The 23,587-nt window shown below is 31.0% G+C and overlaps 4 protein-coding genes across 5 annotated transcripts; 1 reads left to right on the top strand and 3 right to left on the bottom strand.

Moving 5' to 3' along the window:
• Positions 1 to 77: 77 nt before the first annotated feature.
• LOC107916122 (50S ribosomal protein L33) lies at positions 78 to 1,930 on the bottom strand. Its single transcript, XM_016845287.2, has 2 exons — positions 1,772 to 1,930; positions 78 to 389 (listed from the first exon to the last, which is right to left on the bottom strand). Exons 1-2 carry the CDS (start codon positions 1,881 to 1,883, stop codon positions 211 to 213), a joined length of 291 nt encoding a protein of 96 aa, XP_016700776.1. The 5' UTR covers positions 1,884 to 1,930; the 3' UTR covers positions 78 to 210.
• LOC121222240 (NADH dehydrogenase [ubiquinone] 1 alpha subcomplex subunit 8-B) lies at positions 1,916 to 3,690 on the top strand. The gene is made up of 3 exons (XM_041102415.1): positions 1,916 to 2,042; positions 2,125 to 2,360; positions 3,305 to 3,690. Exons 2-3 carry the CDS (start codon positions 2,173 to 2,175, stop codon positions 3,435 to 3,437), a joined length of 321 nt encoding a protein of 106 aa, XP_040958349.1. The 5' UTR covers positions 1,916 to 2,042; positions 2,125 to 2,172; the 3' UTR covers positions 3,438 to 3,690.
• A 3,388-nt stretch (positions 3,691 to 7,078) lies between these two features.
• Positions 7,079 to 10,428, bottom strand: LOC107916120 (serine/arginine-rich SC35-like splicing factor SCL28). Of its 2 annotated transcripts, none has more exons than XM_016845285.2 (7): positions 10,122 to 10,428; positions 9,661 to 9,738; positions 9,243 to 9,407; positions 9,069 to 9,127; positions 8,912 to 8,951; positions 7,485 to 7,844; positions 7,079 to 7,363 (listed from the first exon to the last, which is right to left on the bottom strand). In XM_016845285.2, exons 1-7 carry the CDS (start codon positions 10,301 to 10,303, stop codon positions 7,354 to 7,356), a joined length of 894 nt encoding a protein of 297 aa, XP_016700774.2. In that variant the 5' UTR covers positions 10,304 to 10,428; the 3' UTR covers positions 7,079 to 7,353. The 2 variants fall into 2 exon arrangements, with proteins under 2 accessions (XP_016700774.2, XP_016700775.2); XM_016845286.2 differs by having other exon boundaries at positions 7,485 to 7,838.
• Positions 10,429 to 15,005: 4,577 nt separating this feature from the next.
• On the bottom strand, positions 15,006 to 18,332 carry LOC107916119 (trafficking protein particle complex subunit 5). The gene is made up of 5 exons (XM_016845284.2): positions 17,637 to 18,332; positions 16,799 to 16,846; positions 16,051 to 16,190; positions 15,493 to 15,581; positions 15,006 to 15,360 (listed from the first exon to the last, which is right to left on the bottom strand). The coding sequence occupies exons 3-5, from the start codon at positions 16,177 to 16,179 to the stop codon at positions 15,267 to 15,269; spliced, it is 312 nt and encodes a 103-aa protein (XP_016700773.1). The 5' UTR covers positions 16,180 to 16,190; positions 16,799 to 16,846; positions 17,637 to 18,332; the 3' UTR covers positions 15,006 to 15,266.
• Between the last annotated feature and the right edge of the window lie 5,255 nt (positions 18,333 to 23,587).

Here is a 23,587-nt window from a genome sequence, read left to right as displayed (position 1 = left end):
TATGTTTTGCTCATTGACTAGCTCTTTAAATGATGCATTTAATCCATGATAATGCAAGCTTTGGAGGCTTAAACCAATTTGACAAAACACGATCATCTTTCATTCCAGTTCGCATAATTTGGTATCTTCTACCAAAAACAGTACGGCTACATCAATCTAAAAAGTCAATAAGTTGAGAACGGAATAGCTGCAAGCAACATAACAGGTTCCTTATTTCATTTTTTGCTCTGTAAAAAGAACATGGCGATTTACCCGGGGATCATACTTGCGGAACTCGAGTTTCTCAGCCACTTTCCTAGCACTTTTCCTCTTCACGTAGAAGAATCCAGTCCCAGCAGCCGAGACAAGACGGATAAACATAAAAGTCTTTTTCTTCTTGTCGCCCATCTCTATACATACACAAGAAAACATCAACCTAATCAGAAGGAACGGATGCATTTTTATAACATAAACAGCACAAAACATCCATCCTTACATGCATGTTGTATATACGTATGAAGAAAACCATACTTATTATGTTTTGTCCACAGTTATAGATGCACACAATTTAAACATGGCATCGGAGTGAGTGAGCAACGGATTTGAGTCCAAATGCATACCATGAGCAACAAAGAGGTCCAATGATAACACATAAAGCCCTCCACACCACACCATCATATCCCGCATCACTCAAAACATATTCAAGTGTTTACGGGCGACCAACAAACCTAGTCAAGTTGACTTTTACAGAGTCCACCTCAGTGTGAGTAACTTAGAGATTCTATAGACAATGAATTTTATTTAACTTAGAAACTTTGCAGAAGGGGGGGGAAAAGTTATAAAGTGTTAAAGAGACAAATAAAATGCTCAAACTAAATTTGGGATAAAAAAAAAACAGATTGCTGTTGTTGCAAATAAGAATAAATTAAGTCGGAATTTATTCTAATATTCAGGGGTTTAAGACTCTTTTAACGATTCTAAGGTCTGGAATTCCCTTTGACGAGTTCCACTTGTTCATTATGGGTCATCCCACGAAAGGAACAGAAACAAAGGGAAAAGTTCAGTTAAGTCAAACAAATTTCCTACAAATCATCCAGTGACTCGATCCGTAACTTGGGACTGTAACACAATGCCTTGACAACCCTGACTCTCCAAGAGAAAATCATAAAAATAATCACCTGGTTGCTAATCAATCACCATTTCAGCAAAGTTTACTAGCTTCACCTAAGCAAGTCTAGAATGCAAAGGAAGTGAGCTTGATATCCAATCCTTTACTTCATTATAGCAATCTCCCCAACCCGAGCAAATTACGTAATATTCAATGTCAAAACATCCTGTCCATTTCAAAACAAAAATGGATTCTAGCAATAATTCAGCTTTGACAATCAATCACCAATTCTTTCAGGTTTGAAGGCATTATCTAAATGAGCCAAGGGACATTGCTCAAAATCATGCCTTTCTTTGTCATAGCCAAACCCAACCCAACCCAACCCGACAATTTAAGTTTGATCATTAATGCCAAACATGTATAGTAATATAAAGAACCGTCACTCGAATTGCAATAGGCAAAAGAAGGAAAAAGGAAACTTCCTTTGCAACAATGAAACGGAAAAGAAAAATGAAATCTTTTGCCTACACTTTTCAAGGGGTAAAGTCAATTCGAAGATCTCTACAAATTTCAGCAAATTCAACATTTTCTCCATAACAAAACAGATGAAAAACTAAGCAAAGAAGAGAGCTAAGGAAGTCACTTTAACATTAAATCAAATCACAATAATTTAATTTAACTTACCCTTAAATTGTCTCGGAAAATGACTGCTTTGGTGATTGGCACAAAAGAGAAAAGAAAACTGAAGAAAGCAAGGGTTTTGGGATTGGAAGCATAAAACCCCAAAAAGAAACATGGAATGACGTAAATACCCTTCAAAGCAAAAATGAATTACCAACCAACTCCACCGTTTACATCTGTTCAAAAAAGCCTTGACTCTTCAGTTCACTCTCGAGTCCTTTACCACCCTATTCTCTCTCTCAGTGTTTAAGCGAAAACCCATTACTTGATCAAGGTAAGAGATTAATTCCCAGTAATTTTTCCCTTTTTTTCATCTTGATTGATGAAATTTTGACATCTTTTCATTGTTGGTGCAGAAAGAAGCGATCTTTTTTTTTTATTTCTTTCTGGGTTCGGTGGCGGAAATGGCGAAAGTGGTGGATGCGACGGGGGAACCGATCCCAACGTCGTCGGTGCTGATGTCATCAGCAAAGCACATAGAGATTAAATGTATGTCCGAAAACGTGGAGTTCCTCAAGTGTAAGAAGAAAGATCCCAACCCTGAGAAATGTCTCGATAAGGGCCGCCAAGCTACTCGCTGTGCCCTTGGAGTGTAAGCTTCTTTTTTTTTTTTTCAATTTTCAGTTTTTCCCATTTTGAATTTCTTTGTGGGTTTTTATTGCTCAATTGGTTCGTATATGATAATGTTCGAATTGAAAGGGAATTAAAACTGGGAAATGAAATTAAGTAGGAAAATGTGTGATAATTAGGATTATTGGGTTTAATATCTTTGTAATGGAAATTTTGGAACTGGTTTTTTAGGAGGTTTTATACTGTGAAAGTGTGGTTAAAAGGATAGGGATAGGTCATTTCTCGAAAGTATCCATATCGATATAGGTATGGGCATATCCGCGAGAAACATAGGGTTTATCTCTTTGGGTAGGCGGCGCGGGGAAATGATCATCTCTCATTTGGTAACTTTGTGTTTCAATTAGCAATAGAAACTTCAAATGAATCCATGTTAAGTCTCCCTATGATTAGGCGAAATAGATTCATGTGTAACCGAGCCATTGAATCTGATGTTTTTTCTTCCTCATTATGTTAGTTTGATTCTTTTTTAGATCTATTTACTGAAAACCAACTGAGTTTTAATAGGTTTTCGGCCTTCTGTTTGTGTTTGATTGTAACAATGGGGTTTCCCACTTCTCCAATCAAAGAGTAAGCCATTTGCCGCATTCACTTGATTTGGGTTTATAGCATTTTGTAGCTTAAAAAATGCCTCTGAACACTGAATATTTTGCGGTTCTTACTCTATGTTACTCGAACTTGGTTCGTGTGTCAAATATAGGTATGTTCCATCTTTATTCTTTTAAGCTTTTCAATGTGTTTGGAGGAACTTAGGTGAATACTACCGGATATTTTAAAAAGCACATTTTTTTTTGGGGGGGGGGGGGCGCTCCAAGCATTACTCGAATAGTTGACTACATTGTGCATTACTGTTACCCTTTCCCTTTCTTTTTTAATCTGAATTATGGAATGTTGGACCGCGTGGTGCAGGCTAAAAGATCTGTATCAGAGATGCAAAGACCCCATGGAAGCTTATGTGGGATGCATGTATTACTACACAAATGAGTTCGATTTATGTCGCAAAGAGCAACAAGCCTTTGAGAAAGCTTGCCCTTTGGACTGACTTCGGCTTTCAGCAGCAGCCGGCAGCCGGCAGCCGGCACTCATCAAACACATTCTCTTTTCATGCTTGAATTATGAATAAGTTAGGTCCAGTTTGCATTGAACAAGAACTGTCCCATTATATATGCTTTCAGCATTGCATCCCCTCATGTATGATAAAAAGACTGTTCTTGCCAAAATTCTCTTTTTTCTATTTTCATCCGAAAATGACTCCATTTTTTTAAACATAATTCATGATGAGTGTGATTGGTTCATGATCTTCTTCCCTTCATTCATGCATATCTTTTTTTTTCTTTCTGATCAGCTGCTAAACATAATTAGAGTTTCACATGTATAATAGCAAAGGTATGCAATTGCCCATTAAATCAAGATTCAAGTATAATTTTGAGATTTATCTCTTTATAATTTGTTTCTTATTCGTTAGTAATATACCTAATAATCTCACCATTTATTTAACATTAGTTTCTAATGTTGCATGTGATTTTACGTGTTTAAGTTTTTTATAAATTAAAAATAAATAATATTTTATAAATAAAAATTTGAAAATAATATAGAAATTTAGAAACGTATTAAAAAGTAAATTATAATATTAAATTAAAATTAAAAAGGGTAAAACAAAATGTATAAATTATAATAATGATTTACACTAAATTGATTAAATATGAAATATATTTACATTAAATAAATAAACATATTTAATAATATTGATTAAAAAAATAATTATTGAAATCTTATATGGTAAATTTCTTTTACTTTAAAAAAAAAAACCTCACCCGTTTAATCTTCATGATATATACATTTAATTAATAAACACATTTAATAATAGTAATTAAAAAATAATTATTGAAATTTTATATGATAAATCTTTTTCTTTTTTAAAAATCTCTCATTTGTTTACAACTTAATAATAATAATAATAATAATAATAATAATAATAATAAGGTAAAAAGAAAGTATAAAAGAGTAGTTTAGATGTGTTCATGGGTTGGGTTCGGGTCGAGCCTAAGTATGATATAAACATATTTTATGCTTGCTCAAGTCCGGCCTGATCTGAATTTTGAGCCTAAAATTTTTTCCAAACCCATTCATATTTGCAAAAGGCTAACTCAAGCTCATTTTAGGCCCACTCATATTATTTTTTTTATTTTTTAAGATATATTTATATTGTTTTATCTAAATATTTAATAATTTTTTACATTTTTTATTTATTGAAAATTTTTATATAGTCATCTTAATATTTTTTTAATGTTTACATTAGAGTAATATTATATATTTAGTATAGGTTTATTTTTTTAATGTGTTCTAAATTACATAATATATAAAAATAACATAATATAAAGTATTATAAACTTAAAACAAGTCAGGTCGGGCCAATTTTGGGCCTTAAATGTTCAAGCTTAAGCCCGACTCATATTTTAAACAGGCCTAATTTTTTTGCCCAAACTCATATTTTTGGCCTAATATTTTTACCCAAATTCTCCCAAATTTTAGGTGGGCCTTCAAGTCTGGGCAAATAGCCTAGCCCATGAACAGGTCTAGAGTACTTGCTTCACACGAAATAAACAACTTATAAAAAAATTAATTAAAATGATCTTGCATATCTTTCCGAAGCTATTTTCGTCCTAATATTTCTTTTTGAGATTCTGATGCTACAAATTGATGTTATTTATAGATCTAAACTTAAATTTTAATTGAATATAAGTCTAATGCTAATTAAGTGGTAATTAAAAGATAAAATCAATCTCTATTTATATACTTAGATTTCTATTCAAGTTATAACTTTATTTTATTATGTTAATAAATATGAAAATAAAAAATACTTAATAAAAATAAAAAAAATTCAGAATTTTTTAAAATTATATTTTAACCTTAATTATTAATTATTTTAACTTATTGATAGTGAGTATCCTTAGACATTTATTCAAGCTATAATTCTATTATAGAGTTAAAAAATTGGTCACAACTTGTTTTTAAAGAGTTATAATTAATAATTCTAAATTAAATTATAAATATTTTTAAATGTCAATTTAGTAATATGGTGAAAAATAAAAGATATTCTCATTAGTTAAAAAGTTTTTCTAAACTCGTGGTTTTATATAAATTATAGATTATATATGATAACTTGGGAGGAGTTGAGTTTATAGAATTTGAAACCAAGATTTATGATATGTTCTTATACATGCTTATAATGACCATCTATTTATCCATCTATCTATCTATACTTATATTAAATATTTATTAAGTTGATGTCATAAGTTAATTAGACTTCAATTCAATTGTAAAATTATTAAATTACATTCTCATATATAAATTAAGTTATATTTTTATGAGGGTATTTTTATTCTTTTTATATAATAAATCAATAAAAATTTGATAATAAGATTTAAAGTTTAAACCCATAACATTATGCATAATAAACATTTAACTTTGTTGTTGTAATCAAAGCATCAATTGATTTTTATGTGAATTTTTAATATATTACATTTTTTCACCCGCATTGTAGATGTTTATCTGAGCTATAGTTACTCATCAATGAAAGTCTTAACTCAATTGCAAAATTACCAAAAATCCAACAACAAATATTATTTTGAAGTATTTTTATCTTATTTTATTTTATATAAACTCTAAAAAATATAACATTCAATACCTCAACCAAAGTCATATTATTTTTTATAAATTTATTAAAAAAGATTTTCTACCCAAATCAACATAATTTAATGATTCATTTGTTTGTTCAGACCGGTCTTAAAATTGGTTATTCGAGTCCTATAAAATGTAAAGAAAAAAGAACCCCAAGTTTTTTGGGAATAACCAGAACCAGAAAAAAAAGTTCCGTTGGCAATCTGTTTTCTTTTTTGGTGAATAATCCATTGGCATAGTATCACTTGAGAAAGCATATGATCTTTTCTTTTAGAGAGGAATTTTTTTTATTTAGGCTTTTTCCCCTCGTAAATTTTTATGTCCTTCGCTCAAAAAGTGAAGTTTAGAGCTATGTTCCTACCTTGATTTTAAAATCTTTTGAAATTTTATTATTTTTTAAAAAAATATCACAATTCATGCCAAAACTTTTTGGTTTATATCATGTAAATAAAAAAATAGTATATTTAATCATGATATTAAATATCTTCTTTTATTAAGGACAAAAATGACATTTGCTTTAGTTCTAGTATTCATATTAGTTGTAAACCAACCGAACTGTGAAATATGATGGGAATCATAATAAGCAACCTTATAAAGAAACACTACATTATGGCGTTTGTTTTATGTAATAACTTTTCTGATTTAATTTAAATTATTCTTTTTATAAAATTATACAAAATCAAAATACCCCATAATGACAATTTTTACTTGTTTTATAATATTTTTTCTGATATTGACACCTGAAAACCATAGAATTAGACCAAACTGGATGCAAAATTTGTTTCAAGAAAAACACAAATGAGTTGGTTGGTTGAATCCACTCCTTGAAAATTATTAAATAGATGAATTGAAACTAAATCCAGACTCCACCGGTGAATATGATTATGATTACTAACTCCAAAATCCACCACCCCCAAACCCATCATACACAATATTATCTTAAGTAAATTTGCATATAACAAAGATTTCAGATCAGTTAGCAACTCCCATTAAACAAGAATATACTAAAGAGTATTTAGATAAATCCTTTCAGGATTAAAGTAGACTGCTACATCAGTCTGAAATTGTATCTCTAAAATCATTCAAAACAAGTTGCAGAAACATATCAACAGACACTTCAAAAACCTGCTAGACTCCATACATGTCCATAATCTACCCACCACTACCACATGGTACTACTTGTACGTAAATATAAAGCACCGGACAAACACACTTACTGTTTCCAGCAGTAACCACGTGCATAGAGCCATGAGAAGGCAGCATCATTTGGAAAGCTGCTAGCGAGGACTGCAGACACAAATGCATACATATTCTAACTTTAATTGTTGCACAAGAATCGGTTCAAAGTATCAAATCGAGTATGTATACCCAGAGGCCTTTAAGAAACAGAAAGTTGGAAAGCACCTACCTCAAAGATCGTGAACGAGACCTTGAAGGACTGCGACCGACACGCCTTGGGCTCTTTGACCTGCTGCTCACATGATCTCTCTCATCTTGTAGACTCTGACCATTCTCCCTAGGACTAGGGGATCCCTGCTTGGTTCTGTATTCCCTGTCCCTGTCACCATGTGGAGAACGTGGAGAAAGAGACCGAGAAACAGATCTAGATCGCCTGGGAGAGCGATAATCATCTTTTGCCCCACGATCCCTTGACATGGATCTGGACCGACTGGGAGAGCGATAATCATCTCTCATGGCACGATCCTGAGAAATTGATCTAGACCGCCTAGGGGAGTGGTGATAATCTTTCCCCCTCTGATCCCTGTCTCTAGTTTCATGTGAAAAAAGAATGCATAAGAAACTAATACAGCAAAAAAATTAACACATAATGACTGTCAGGGCAAGCAGATATATTCAGTTCATATAGAAAAATTAAAAAGAAAGTATAAAAGGAGCATTTCCATTCTTCATAAGGGCAAACCTTCTTCCAATGACAACGAAAACAATTTTTTACTAGCATCCTCGCACAAATCAGCGGATTAAAATATTGACCTTCACCTGTACCTTTCCAGTGTTTCTGAACAAAAATATAACACTTGGATCCAAAAAACTGAGAGTTAAGGCTCTAAAATGTTGTACTGGTTGATCAGCATCTGACAACTTCATAGCTCTCTTTGGCCCAACTTTCTAAACCTCAAATTAACTTTTTCTTGTACACTGCCAACAAATCTCTACCAGTAAATACTTTGATTGGCTTCCTTTGTTTGAGGATGGTTCTTTCTTTGACCAAATATAAGCTCTAAATTCTCTCTTAACTGGATAGTATATGAAAAGAAGATATCAAACTTAACAAAATTTTCTCATGGAAAACAAAAACACTAATGAGAAGCTTAGATGCAAAAGGAAAAGATAAGATACTCCTGGGATACTAATCATCTCACAAACATTTTAGCTGGTCAGTTCATTCAATGGCAGCAAGCCTGACAAACCCAAGGTCAAAAAACAAGACCTCATGCAATTTGTAGTCAATGGCTGGTGAAGGTGGGATTATGGATAATACTTATGGAGAAGCTTTGATAGAAAATCAAGTTGTCCATCACTTTATGATCTCTTTAATCTTTATTAATCCAGAAGTCTTTAGGAATCTCTTTTCACTTTACTATCTGCATAAACAAGGCCATCACAGCAAATATTATTTTGATTCACAGGTGGTTTTGCATTGTGTCTAATTGACAGCGATGGTCTGAATCAAAAGAAAGGGTAAATGAAATTCACAGTTAAAAAGCTCTACAACATTAGATATGCAAAAGAGTAGAGTTAGGCAACAAAAAGAACAGCCACTAATAACACATTAGAAGAAAACCACAAAAAATTTCTGATAAGTAAATTTCAAACCTTGAATCATGCCCAGCAGGTGAAGGTGAGCGAGAGTAAGCTGTGACCACAAACAATAATTGAGCTCACGTTAAGAAAGAGAATTATCCTCCAAAAGCCATTACCTAGTAATTGAAAAGGTTAAGATGAATGCAAGGAGCATAAGTGTTTAACTGACAGCGATATCGGCGTCTTGGGGACCTAGGCGGTGTTCTCCTGCTTCCCCTATCTCGACCACTTTAAACAGAAATGAAAGAGTAAACAACGATTACCACATCAGCTTTTTATTCTAAGACTTAAGAACAAAGAATATAACCATTGGTGTACTTAAGAGAGAAATGAGGTGTGGCACCTTACACGGGCAGTCATACGCATTTCTTGGGGAGTCTTTCTATTCTCCTCAGCAAAAACAATTCTTATCTCACGTCCACCAATAACTTGATGGTTCATTCGTTGTTTTGCTTCAGCCGCATCTTCACCATACCGAAACTTCACAAAACCAAAGCCCCGTGGTTCCCTATAAATTCAAATCATTAAATCATTACAAGCATAATTAAAGAGTAGGAGACCTTTACTGTTACTAAAAACAAAATATCTGCAGGTCATCAAATGGATACAAAAGCAATTTCAGTAAAGAACATTACTATGCTCTTGCCTTGTATTCAAAGCAGTACAAATTTCAACATAAAAATAGAAGCAGCAAAACTAAATGATGAAACATCAAAGAAAAACAAACACACATATGAATACAGAAGCAAGCAATAACATACCCTGTATAATAGTTTTTTGGCAGATAAACGTCCTTCACCGGACCATACCGTTCAAAGGGAACCCTAAGATCTTCAGGCCTGCACAGCACAATGAAATTAAACTTTTATAAATCCATTTCTCGATAAGGAAACTTACTATGGCACAAATGTCAGTTCATAAGACTCAACAATTAAACCGAAATTACAAATTTCCTCTCTTCTAACACATACTCAATAAGAAAAGTAATTGAATAGAGAAAACCCTAAACAAAATTACAGTTAAAATCAGTATCGATAAGAACAAATGGAGGGGCGAGAGAACCGTAAACAGTTACAAAGCCCCAAAATTTGAACCAAATTTTCAAATTTCCTCTCTTCTAACACATTCATAGGACAAGTAATCGAATACAGAACCCATAAAAAAAACTAGAGTTAAAATCAGTGTGGATAAGGATACGCGGAAGCGGGAGAGATGTGAATACCTAGCGTCGAGAGGGAGATTGCGAATGAGCAAACCAGAAGGGAGTGGGGAGCGGCGACGGTGGTCACGATGAGATCGCTGGCGATCGCGAGGTTCATCGTCGTACCTCTTCCTTCCACGAGTGGGACTCCGGCTACGACGACGAGGACTGTAGCTTTTGCTCCGGCTCCGATACCTCCCCATCCCGTATTAAACAGAAAAATGAAACCCTAAACCAAACGAAAACAATGAAAAATGATAATAAATGAAGAGGACGGCGTGTTTGCAAAGTTTTGGAGGGAGAAATGCACTTCTTTAACATAGGGAAAGAGATAATAAGCGAAGGTTAAAATTAATAAAATAAAAATAAAATTAACTGCTGCGAGTCCAGAGTTAAAAAACAATAAGGGTAAACTACACAATTAGTCACTATATTATGGGTAAGCTTTTCTTTTGGTCACTTAACTAAAATAAGACATAATTTTGTCATTAAACTATTTGGAATATTTCATATAAATCACCGAACTATTCTAAAGTTTTTTATTTAACTCATTGGATTGTTTATTTTTTTAAAGAAAAAGGAAAGTCCGCTAGTGAGCTCCAAGTGACAATTCGACATCAGTACCTATCGACGAGTAGAAAAACATGCCTTAGATCTAGGTTGATTTGATGGTCAGTGTCGAAGATCGGAGAAAAAAGTTTGTTTGAATTTTGGTTCGTAGATTCGTAATGTCTGAAGTTATTTTGTAAAAAAAATGAATTGTAGAAGAGAAAGGAAAAAAGAACTTTTAATTGGTACAAACAGTGTGAACAAAGAAAGCCATATAACATCAATTTTAATAGCCCAGTGATTTAAATGAAAACTTTTGAAGAGATTAGTGACCAAATTATAACTTTTTTCAATTAAATGATTAAAACGAAAACTTACTTATAGTTTAGTGACTAATGATGGAGTTTACCCAAAAACAAATAAAGTGTAAAATTAACTATAGTGGAAGCCAATGGCTCAGATGTTGGGCTTGCTGCTCTCGTTTCATAAACAGAGGCCCGTTTTTTTTTTAACAATTTTATAGTGCAAATGTTCTGCCCAAGTTTACTATTTAAACATTTGTGGTCTAAACATATTCACTATATTTAGGAGTCAATAAAATTCGATTCGATTTAAAAAAAATTAAAAAAAATAAATTTTGAGTTAATCGAATTAAGTTATACGAATTTTTTGAGTCAACACGAATAAGTAATTCGAGTTTAAATCGAGTTGAATTTTGCATTTCGAATAACTCGAAAATTTGAATAATTCGAATAACAAATTGGTGTAAATACCCTTTTGGTCCCTTTCAAGTTTGAAAATGAGCAAATTGATCTCTCTCTCAAAAAATTACAAAATATTTTTCAAAAATTCAAAATATTTTTTAAATTCAAAATATTTATAAAATTTTCAAATTTTATATTTTTTAAAAATTATAAAAAATTCAAAAAGAATTTAAAAAACATATAAAGAAAGTTAAAAAAATTCTAAAACAATAATTTTAGGACCTAAATAAGTTAATTAATGATTCAAGTTTATCATATTAAAATATATATTTTTTATTTTGCTTTGAAAAAGTTTTCAAATATATATGATTTCAAATTTATGTACATTAACATGAAATTAGTTATATTGTAACAAGATTTTAATTTAACTCTAAAAATTTCACTTGATTCGACTCGATTCGAATTTCATTTCACTCGACTCGATTCAAAAAATTTTCAAATTGAGTTAGGATGATAAAATAGGGCTCGTCAGCTCGATTAACTCGAAGTTTTTTCACTCAATTTATTAAAACGCTCACCCCTAACTGCATTTGTAGAGCTAAAAATGGGGTACCTATCTCATTTTTATAACATTGAGATGTAATTTTTTAAACGATAAATTACACATTTAAATTATACTTTGGCCATCAAATTTAATTTATTACTAAAAAATCATTAACGTTATCAAATTTTCACATTTTAGTAACTTTTTTCTTAATTTATATTCAACAGACAGATAGGAATTAGAAGATCAAATAATCCATTTACCATTTAAGCATAAAAGAATAATAAAGTAACTAATAAAATAAATCCAAAAATACTAAAATAATCAATTTTGTACTTCAGTTTCCACTTCAATAATAAATACATTTAATAAAAGAATAGTGGTAAATTAAAAAGGTAAAAGTATTATGGAGGCTCTTGTATTAAGAGTTAAATTGTATTTTGCTCTTTCTACTTTAAAAACGAGCAAATTAATCCATATATGTAATAATAAAAAGCAAATAGGCCCTTTAGTTAAAAATTTCATCAATTTTTACTATTAAAAACTGGTCTATATATATTAGCATGAGATATAGGTAGCACACCATGTATAATCGTCTAGTTATTCCGTTTGTCATACTAGTTTTTAACTGTAGAAATGGATGAAATTTTTAACAAAAATGATCATTTTGCTATTTTATCTTATGCAAGGGACTAATTCGCCCCTTTTTGAGTGAATGGGGCAAAATGCAATCTAACTTCTAATACAAGGGTCTCTATAGTACTTTTACCACTAGAAATTCTACCACACATGTATGCATGTGGAAATCATGTATTTAGAACACATGGTTGCGTTTATAATTAATGTATATTAAATATAAGACTTGAAACTAATAATAACACATATGCAATATGTACCAAAATTAAAAAAATAGTTTAAATCATGAGGAAAAGAAAATTTAAATAGGTAAATACGTTATATTAAGAATATTAAATGCACTCCAATTGTTCATCATAACATTGTCATTTTTTTTTAGTTTGTATCGAGTTTACTTGTGACACTAACTCAATTGACGGCGTTAGCAATAAGATTATGACATATCCACGATATGGGTGAAAATAAATTTATTAAAAGTTCATATAAAAACCAAGAGTTACTTTAGTTGAGATGATAAATATGAGAAAGTGTATTTTTGGTGTTTTGGGTTCAAATCCGATAATAAAGCATGAATTTTTTTCTAGATTTTATATAAAATGAAAAAATATCTTTAAATTAATATTTATTGCTTTGTTAAAATAAGAGTATTTTAGTTTAATAATTGAGTTGAGACTCGATTATGGATAATACCAACTCAATCAGAATCTTTATATATAGTATAGATATACATTTTAACTGTAAACCATTTAGGGCAAATTTGATCGCATGGCTTACTCACTCAGTTCTCATCGCATTCAATTGTGTCAATTAATTATTATGTTACAGTGTTATGTTGGACTATAAAATTCATTATGTTGTGTCTTTTCCGTAACTAGTATTCTTACGTTAAGTGTGTTTCACGTGAATATGCGTGCTTAATTATTTTTATTTTTAATGAAAAGTTTAATTTTATATAATTAATACATTAAAAAGATAAGTAAATATATATAAAAAGAAGTATTCATAAAGACTTGTTTTTCTCTAATGCTTAAAATATGAACACATTGCATATCCATACTTTCAACTCTTTAAATTTTATTGTCTTAATCTCCGACAAAATTATATAAATAAATTAGTTGTTTTATAAATGAATTAAAATTAATAGTTTAGGTTTAAATCGTTATTATACTAAAAAATAAATTAAATAATAATTGAATAATAATGTTACTTTGAGTTCTAAAATAAATAATCTATATATTGTAAGTGTTGATTTTTCTTTCCTTATGATAGATATTAATATTGGTTCATAAAACATTGGTATAATAATTTATTTAGTCCTTCGACTATTTTACTTCTCATCTTATTTAATCTTTAAACTTGCAACAAATATCAAACTCAAACCGGTGAAAACCGCAAACCGACGAGCACAAGCACAAACCTTTCAACATCTACCCAGTCCATTACAACCCCTCCAGTACCTACCCAAATATGTCATTTTCTCTTTTAAGAAAGATGCCCATTCCCAAAAATATGGCGCAGCAACAGCAATTGCTGGCTTCACAGCAAACTACTCTTCATAAGACAAATCCTTTGCAAACTACGTCAGCTGCCTTCCACAACATACTATATCCACTTCCCGAATAGGAAATGGAAAGAATACTTCATCGGCCAAATATCTGTGCACTGGAAGATATACTCGCTTCTGGCAGACGTACGGCGACTACAACACAAGATCATACTATTCCAAGATGAGCAACACTGGCTGCCACTACCATATATTAGTTAATACTCTCTCTCTATATATGCATACTATATCAGTTTCAACTTATTTGATCTTTACCAAATTATCTAAAGGTGTATTATTATTATTATTATTTTTAATTTATCTAATTATATTAAATAAATTAATGTTTAATTATTATTTTTGTTATTATCTAATTAGTAATATATCTATAAATTATTATTCTAATGTCAATATAATAATATAATAAACAATAACGAATATTCTCATCGAATCAAAAGTTTTTCTAAACTCGTATTTTATTTATATTATAGATCATAGATATATTATGTTCTGCTGTGTTCACTACACCAAAACAGGCTTTTAGCGGCGTTTTTTTAAGCCTTTAAGCGCCACTAAAAGTATTTGTGGCGCTTTCACTAGCGCTGCAAAAAATGCCGCTATTGGCAACGCCGCTAAAGATCATGATCTTTAGCGGCGCTTCTACCACAAACGCCACTAAAGATCATGGCATTTAACGGCGCTTCTACCAAAAGCGCCGCTAAAGATCATGACCTTTAGCGGCGCTTCTATTACAAAAGCCGCTAAAACATGACTTTTAAAAAAAATTAATTAAATAATATTTATTTTTATGGTAAATATTATATTATGTTTTATTTTTGAAATTTAAACTTTAAACTATATAATTTTAAGGATAAAAAATATTAATTAAATTAAATTTTCTATTAAAATTTTAACTTTAAAGCTAAATATAAAAATTAATGAATTTAAATTTAGAATTAAAATATTATGTTTAAATAAATGAGCAATCTACCTCACAGCTCATCTGATCTATATTAACTCGACCAAATATAAAAGAAGCTAAAAAACACATAATAATTAACAATCATGGTTAAAGAAGCTAGTACACAAGGTAGCTACAAAACATTGTTTCAATAACAACAAATTCAAGTTCCGACTAAGATAAACGACCATGGAATGCAACATTAAATAACACTCGACTTGAAGAAGTGCTAAGCCTTGGCTTTTCCAGCTTGAAGAGATAAACCCCAACAGGATAAAAGTTCTAGAACTCGAGCCCCAACAACATACCCTACATCCTCCAGCCTGATCCATTTTCCATGAAAGATATTAGATTCATTGACAATAGAAGAGCCATTTAATGAACTAAGCATCATCCCAAATCCCAATATTAGCTTTAATGATGAGATTCAACTATAAAACATTAAGAAAAAGTACCTTCTTTCTAATTCAGCAATGTTGTCAACCCGAGTTTGATTGTACTGAACAAGCTCAGAGAACAAAAATGCAAAGGCACTCAAGCTAACCTGAAAAGGAAGCACAACATTCAACAGTTCAAATTTTGACTCTAAATTGATTTAAAACAAATCCCCAATAAAAGCTACTATTGATTTGGTTAGTTTTGGTTTATGTAAACACCTTTTCTATTTTCTAAAGTAATAAGATCTCAATGGATTTATTTTATTCTTATTTTGAGACTAATTTGCCTCATTTGATCATAATTTCTCGACTAATTTAATGGATAAATCAAATAATTCAATGAGAAAATAAAAGTTAAAGGAAACAAACTCAATAGATGTCAAATATTGCAACAAGAAGAAAAAGGTGAATTATTGAAACAATCTGAAACTCAGATTGCTTGCTAAGAATATGAATTTACAGTTTAAATAAAATAAAGGGAAAAGAAAAAGCAAGTCTCTAGTTTAAACTTTATCATTTTCTGATGCATTTTAGCATAACATAAGAGGAAGAGATATCAAGAGAGAGCGAATGAACCTCTTGTTTTCCCTTGCTGAGGGGCTTCTCAAGGATGTTTGAGTATTGCTTTATCTTCCCAACTCCAATCATTGTCCACAGGAAAAAAAATATTATTTTCTGTTTGGCTGCTAGAAAACTGCAGGTCATAACTCTATACCCTGCACCTCAAAGTTGGAAACAACAAAACTTTAAACCATGCACCAAATGGAAACAAAAACTTCTAGTTAACTCAGATGAGAAAAATTTTGAGACAGAATTTAGTTCATCTTTAGTTACTACTTTTTAAGCTACCTAATGGTATAAGAGAAAGCATGGTAAATGGTCAATGATGCTCCTTAAGAATATTAACAAACAAACTCCATTCAATAAAATAAAACCAACGAAATTGTAAATATAATGGTTGGTCTAATAATATTAAAAAGATCCATAACCAGCAACATAAAAACAACTAACAAGCCATTTTCTCATTCTACCAATAAACCACAAAAAATCATTTCTACCAGAAACCATAAAATTGCATGTTTGATGATGTCAAACTCCTATGGACTCATAATTTTAGAAAAGGTAATATCAAACTTCTTGTATTATATTGTTTCTTTCTGTTTTGTTCACTTGGTATAAAGCAAAAGTATATGGTAATAAGAGACAATCATCTTGGACTAAAGATGAGCAAAAGAATTAAAATAAAATACCAATAGGATACATAAAGGACATAAGAAATTAACGATAAAAAAGGAACATGGAAAACTATGCCTATGTCTATTACCTCAGAAAGGTGGTTCGTACAGGATTTAGCAGAAGTTCTGGGCTTGTCCTGCAAAATATGGAAGAAAAAATATTAGTATGTCAAAAAGTGCAGTATACAAGGGTGCAGAATATGAAAGCTTTCATAATTAGATTAGAGAGGCAAATTCTCCACTTTGCTTGTTAGTCAACAACAAATATTCTAATCAAATTATTAAGTTTTTCAGTGAATTTCTTTTGAGGCATCATTCATTACACTTGTCAATTGACAATCAAAATGGAGAGAGTATCATATGAATTCCTACTGACATGAATAAACATGCAGATCAGAAGCTTTAAACGCTTGAAATATCAGATAAAATATAGAAACAAAGACACAGTATACCTTCATATTTTACGATATATTAGACAGTAGAATTCAAAATTCACAAGCAAATTGCTATAAATCCTGTTATACCTCCACCCATTGGAAATTGTCTACTTGGTTTGTATTTTATTTTATTTTATTTTCAAATTTAAAAAGAGAATTGTTCCACACAAAAATGTGGCAAGAAATTCATCAATGTACAGGAAGTTCAGAGGTTTAAGAAAATTTAGCAAGCCATCCTAGCCACTGTGCTATGGTATTCAAAGAATATGAGATAAAAAATATTGAGCTTTTGGATGGTGCCTCATGAAGTTTTAATTTCCCAGCACTCAAAAATTAGATGGAAATTTTAATAAAGAAAAGATCTGCAAGCAAAGAAAATAATTTAAGTGTAAAAAAAAGGTAATTCTATCTGTTAAACACTTCACCCCTAAATTGAACTAAGATCAAATCAAAGAATCAATAACCAAAATAGGTCGCATAAAAGTCTTACCGGTAACATCAACTCCGAAGGCCCTTGGAAAATATACAAACGAGTTGAGCTACTAATAAAAAGAAGAAAAAATTTATCCGAATCTGATATAACTTTTTTCTTCCAAAAGTAAACAAGCAAATAAGAGTGAAACATGGTAAAGGTGAGAGCAATGAAGCACTAAAACTTTTAGAAGTTTAGAACCTTTTGAAAATCATTACACTGGCGTTAGGTATAAACAAAAGGGTGTTTTTTTGTTAAACGTTTGCAGCGGGGATAGCCATTGGAGAGCAGAAGACGAAGGGGAAGTAGAGAAAATGATGAAGAAGGAGTTCAAAACGTCGTCTGGTAGCGAGATGGAAAGCTGGGTTCCTTTAATAGGGTCAGGTGAAGAGGAAAGAGAGAAAGGGAGAGGGGAAAGGGTAATAGGAGAAAGGACTTGGTGAATGGAAAGGGAACGGGTATCAAAAGAAAGTTGACTGACATGAGGGGATTTGAGGATGAAGAAAGCGACACCGTAGATAGTGGCGGAAGGGAAGTCTAAGAAAAGGGGCGGGCACCACGGCGGAGAAGGGAGTGAGAGGCTGTGGAGTGGCCTTTGGGGTCTCATCAGCCATGGGAGTGTAGAGTGTTTGTTGGAGAGTGGCAACTGAGAAAATATCTTCAGCCATGGGAAATTAGGGATTTGAGGGGGAAAATTTCGGGAAAAATGGCGCCATTTTTAAAAGCTAAATGATTTTTGTGGCGTTTTATGTAAAAATGCCGCTATTGCTTGTCTTGTGGCGTTTTTTAGAAAAACGCCGCAAAATATCATTTCATTTTGAACAAAAATTATTTTATTTAAATTAATATTTAAATATATTTATTAATTCTATTTAAACTAATATTTAAATATATTTTATTTAAATATATTTTGTATAAAGTAGCAATAATCAATATTAACTTTATAAAATTTATTTATTTTATATAAAGTTTGAACTGTCCTCTTAAGAAACGGATGAAATTTGGTATAATAAATTTGGTATAAAAAATTTTATTTTTTTATAAAATTTGGTATAAAAAATGTATTTTTTTATCCAATAATAATTTGGTAAAGGACGACACGGATGAATTAAGTTAAATGTCCTCTTAAGAAACGACGCCGTTTAGGTAATTTTAATTCAGAGTTACGGTGTTTGCGGACAAACGCCGCTATTGCATCCATATTTGCGGCGTTTTAATAGAAAACGCCACTAAAATTTCAAGTAAAGAAAGAAACAGCGCCGTTTAATTAAAATATAAGGCAATGTTCTAGTGTTTTCCCAGAAAACGCCACCAAAAGATTCCATCCTTCCATTGAAACGACGCCGTTTTGCCAACTTTTAAATATCATTTATGGCGTTTTTCAAAAAACGCCAGAACTCAAATTTAATCCCTAAACTGAAACGACGACGTATCGAAAAATGCAAGAAATGTTTGTTACCTTTTGCGGCGTTTTTTTTATAAAAACGCCACTAATAAATCTCTATCCAAATGGTGCCGTTTTGGAAAATTTGAATATATAGTAACGGCATTTTTTGTTAAAAACGCCGCTAAATCTCATATATTTTATTTATTTATTTATTTTTTGTATCTTTCATTTAAATTTTACGTAAATAATTATTAAAATTTTAAGTAATATTAAAAGTATTTGATAAATGTATAAATTTTAGTTTTTTTATTTCATTTATATTTTTTATTTTATTTTTTCTTATATTTTGGTCCTATCCAATTTAAATAATTAATTACCTGTATATATATATCCATATCAAAAATATCAAATGGTTAGGTTTAAATGTTTTTAAATATACAAGTATTAATTAATTGTATCATTTAACAAATCTCAAATTATAAACCTTAAACCCTAAATTAACCAATCAATCTACATGCATAAAGTGATCATCTGTCTATTATATAAACTATATACTCATAATTTCAATATATTAAATTTATTATTATCTATTTTAGAAATATATAAGAACATATTTAATATAAAAATTAATAAAACTAATTAATCTAAACTTAAACTCTAACCTAACTGTTGAAACCCTAAACCCTAACTCCTAAATCCCCTAACCCCTAAAGCATAACCCCTAACCCCTAAAACCCCATAACCCCTAAAGTATAACAGCTAACCCCTAAACCTTAAATCCCAAACCCTAAATACATACCCCCGACCTACTCCTTAAACTCTAAACCATATACTATAGTGATAATTAATTCAATATTTTAAAATTAATACTATCTCTTTTACGATTATATAAGAAATTATTTAATATATAAACTAAAAAAATCAGTAATGTATCCAAAAAACTTTAAAATTATTTTAAATAATAGTATTTTAATTTTTCCATTTTTAACAAATATTTTAAATTATTTTAAATCCCTGAGCATTAGCGGCGCTTTCTTAAAAACGCCGCTAAATCCTCGAAAGCTCAGAAAACGGCGTCGTTGGGCTTAGGTTTTTTTTGAGGCGCTTTCTCAAAAACACCGCTAAATCCCTGAGCATTAGCGGCGCTTTCTTAAAAATGCCGCTAAATCCCCGAAAGCTCAGAAAACGACGCCGTTGGGCTTAGGTTTTTTTGCGGCGCTTCCTCAAAAACGCCGCTAACGCCCTGCACATTAGCGGCGCTTTCTTAAAAATGCCGCTAAATCTCCGAAAGCTCAGAAAATGGCGTCGTTGGGCTTAGGTTTTTTTGTGGCGCTTTCTCAAAAATGCCGCTAAAGCCCTGAACATTAGCGACGCTTTCTTAAAAACGCCACTAAATCCCCGAAAGCTCAGAAAACAGCACCGTTGGGCTTTGGTTTTTTTGCGGCGCTTTCTCAGAAACGCCACTAAAGCCCTGAGCATTAGCAGCGCTTTCTTAAAAACGCCGCTAAATCCCCGAAAGCTCGGTAAACGGTGTCGTTGGGCTTAAGTTTTTTCGGCGCTTTCTGGAAAACGCCGCTAATTCTTATTTTCAGCAGCGTTTTCCATAAAGCGCCGCTAATGGTCAATCTTTAGTGGCGTTTTTTATCCAAACGCCGCTAAAAGCCTGTTTTGGTATAGTGGTTGTGTTATATTACTATCTATGTGTGCCTACTGTTGTGTAAGAATATTTGCTATGCAGCAATTTGTATAATTTTAAAAAAAAAACCAAATAAAGTTGGTTTTGTTGGATTTTTGACTAAATTAACTGAAATTAAGTTGGTTCATTTTTTTTAATTTTATAGATAAATCAGTTTGGTTCTGGTTTTAAAATGAAAAAGTCAATTTTGTCGGTTTTTGAATTTTTTAGACCAAATTAATCGATTGCTCAACCCTATTAAATTAAGTAACATTATTGAAATAATTTTTTTTTGCTCACATAGCGAATTTAAAACCTTACAAAAGTAATATATATCGACCTTCACTCTTTGTCTTTGGAAGAGTGTTGATGAATTTTAAAATTCAAATTTAGAATTGGAAACCCTACAACTATAGATTCTGTAATAGTTCATTTTTTAGTGGTGTTGGAAACAGTGGTTTTGGGACTACGATTCCAATGATTGAGTTCGTAAATATTATTATTTAATATTTACAAGTTAAATATAGTGTTCTTTTAAATTTTGATTTAATAGATTTATTAATTGGTCAGTTAGTCAAAGTACAAATGGTTTGTACCGAAAGTTAGTGGTTTTGAAAAATGAGGTATCGGTACTTCGTTTTCATAAACCGAGCTCGCAAATATTTAATAAAATATTTGCAAATTTGTTGTATAAGTGGATTGAAGTTTGATCCTAAAATTTTGATGATTTGATAGTTAATTAAGGAAAAAGAACTAAATCATAAAAATTATAATAGTAAGTCACTATTGATTTTATTAGTTAAACGGCTTATTTAGTAAATGTGGGAGGACTTATATGGTATTTAGACCATAATCCTATAACATGATGGACAATTAAGGCTTGACTTTTATTTATTTTATATGTTAAAATTTTATTAATTAAAGTTATATGTATATTAAATATTAAAGAAAAAGAAAACCATGAAAATCATATCATCTTTCTTCTTCCTTTATTGTCGTTTTCACCATTAGAGAAGATAAAGGTTCAGTCAAGCTTTTTCTTATGCATATCAAGAATCGAACCAATTCGTAGATAACCAAGGAAAAAAGAAAAATATGGATTAGTCCCTAACCTTTCTCCTACTGTTGTTTATACCTGATAAGTTCCTATAGGGCATTTATATTTAAAAATATGTTGAATATACTTAAAATTTGAGTTTTTAGTGTATATATGATATTTTGAAATTGTACTCAAATTGGTACAAAGGTGAGAAAAGAATTGAACTGTAAAGAATTGTCTTGCTATGTTAATAGAGCTCAGATAAATGTAGGATAAGATACAATTGGCATGCCAATAGGGTTGATTACGCACTAGTACGGGATATGTTTAAAAAATTATATGGAGTAAAAGATTTGACGGAGATATCACTATTTACGTCGGAATCCTGCATTTGTTACGGATTACTGAGCTTTGACTCTACAGAGACTTTGGTGTGGTGTAGTTATCGCTCTATTGAGCTATTTGGTGTGGTGGAGGGATGTTACATTGAAGGATATGATATTTGTGCCTACGGGCTTTGCACTACGGTGCCTTGGTGTGGTGTAGTTATCGCTCTATTGAGCTATCTGGTGTGGTGTAATTACCTGCATATCTATATCTTATTATTTAGTTCATCTGGCTAACTTTATAAAATAAAGAGTATTTATTGATTCCATAAGATACATGGAAATGGATATGTTTGAAATGCATGGAAAATGGATATGTTTATATGGTTATTAAAATGCTAGATGATTGAATTGAACGAATGATGAGTATGTATTTAAAAATTACTTAGAAATGATATCGAAATGAATGGATAGTTAATAGTTTATATGTATGAAATGCTCACCTTGTAAATGTGATATGTTGTGACAAGGATATAGATAAATTAGTTAAATTAATGTCGTTTTGGTATACCTTTAATCGTTCAACTCGGTGATGTGGCATGTAAATAGGAGTTGAATTGTATTTGTGTTTTGGATTGAAAGTTAAGTGTTTAATGGTATTATATAAATTATGTGTGCTTGTTGGCATGTGGTTATGATATCTTATGGCTTGGAAACGGTAATTTTATATGTAATTGTTAAGTATGTGAGAGGATGTATATATTATTATAGGGTTTTGGTAAGTTTGATGATGATATGGAATGATAAAAAATGTGAGATTTTGTTGGTTACTATGGTATAACATTTTGATGATTAAATTGGATGTTATTAGTATGACATGTGAGCTTATGCTTGTTATCAAATAATAGGCTATTAGATTGGCATTATGGTCAACTTTTAGATGCTAGAAATTTGGCATTTTGATTACATATAAGGCACATGAATGACTATGTGTTAAACTAAGCCTTATTGAATAATATGTTTTGACATAACAAATTAAAGCATTTTTTAATAAAATTAAAGTTAAAGCAATTTCTTAAAAATCAAGTTGAAATTGTTTCAATTGAGTCAAACTTTTTCAAATATGTTTTAACCATTTTCAAATAAGTTAAAATTCCTCCAGGACAAAAAGTATCAATACTTTTTGTCTAAGTATTGATATTTTACAAGATATCAATACCCCTCTAATAATCGATACCAAATTGACATCCTGTCATTTTCAAACCCTGGTAGGTATCGATCCAATATCGATACTTTTCTTAAGGTATCAATATATTTCCTAAGGTATCGATATTCCTGCTCTAACGGTCACTGGAATCAACATTAATTATAAAAAATATTGATACCATTTTAGTAGGTATCGATACTTGTTGCTGCAGGTGAAGTTAGTGACTTGATATTTCATCCTCAGCGGCTACGTTCACTTCTACAACAACCAAAATGGTTAGAAATCAATTAAAGGGCATAAATACCATTTTCCAAAGGTTTAGCAACAACAAGAAA

Source organism: Gossypium hirsutum, chromosome D10, assembly GCF_007990345.1.
Source record: "Gossypium hirsutum isolate 1008001.06 chromosome D10, Gossypium_hirsutum_v2.1, whole genome shotgun sequence".
Taxonomy (NCBI): Eukaryota; Viridiplantae; Streptophyta; class Magnoliopsida; order Malvales; family Malvaceae; genus Gossypium; species Gossypium hirsutum.
Note: the sequence above shows the minus strand (reverse complement) of the source record. Positions and strands in the feature narration are given on the sequence as shown.

What these genes read in the sequence shown, in the direction of transcription:
- LOC107916122 (XM_016845287.2), bottom strand. Translation starts at nt 1,883, where the DNA reads ATGTTTCTTTTTGGGGTTTTATGCTTCCAATCCCAAAACCCTTGCTTT. An exon ending in TTTTCCGAGACAATTTAAGG is followed by an intron (nt 390 to 1,771) that starts GTAAGTTAAATT and finishes GTGTATGTATAG; the next exon opens with AGATGGGCGACAAGAAGAAA.
- LOC121222240 (XM_041102415.1), top strand. Translation starts at nt 2,173, where the DNA reads ATGGCGAAAGTGGTGGATGCGACGGGGGAACCGATCCCAACGTCGTCG. An exon ending in ACTCGCTGTGCCCTTGGAGT is followed by an intron (nt 2,361 to 3,304) that starts GTAAGCTTCTTT and finishes CGCGTGGTGCAG; the next exon opens with GCTAAAAGATCTGTATCAGA.
- LOC107916120 (XM_016845285.2), bottom strand. Translation starts at nt 10,303, where the DNA reads ATGGGGAGGTATCGGAGCCGGAGCAAAAGCTACAGTCCTCGTCGTCGT. An exon ending in AATCTCCCTCTCGACGCTAG is followed by an intron (nt 9,739 to 10,121) that starts GTATTCACATCT and finishes TGTGCTGTGCAG; the next exon opens with GCCTGAAGATCTTAGGGTTC. An exon ending in CGTATGACTGCCCGTGTAAG is followed by an intron (nt 9,128 to 9,242) that starts GTGCCACACCTC and finishes TTCTGTTTAAAG; the next exon opens with TGGTCGAGATAGGGGAAGCA.
- LOC107916119 (XM_016845284.2), bottom strand. Translation starts at nt 16,179, where the DNA reads ATGACCTGCAGTTTTCTAGCAGCCAAACAGAAAATAATATTTTTTTTC. An exon ending in TCAGCAAGGGAAAACAAGAG is followed by an intron (nt 15,582 to 16,050) that starts GTTCATTCGCTC and finishes CTTCCTTTTCAG; the next exon opens with GTTAGCTTGAGTGCCTTTGC. An exon ending in ATTGCTGAATTAGAAAGAAG is followed by an intron (nt 15,361 to 15,492) that starts GTACTTTTTCTT and finishes AAAATGGATCAG; the next exon opens with GCTGGAGGATGTAGGGTATG.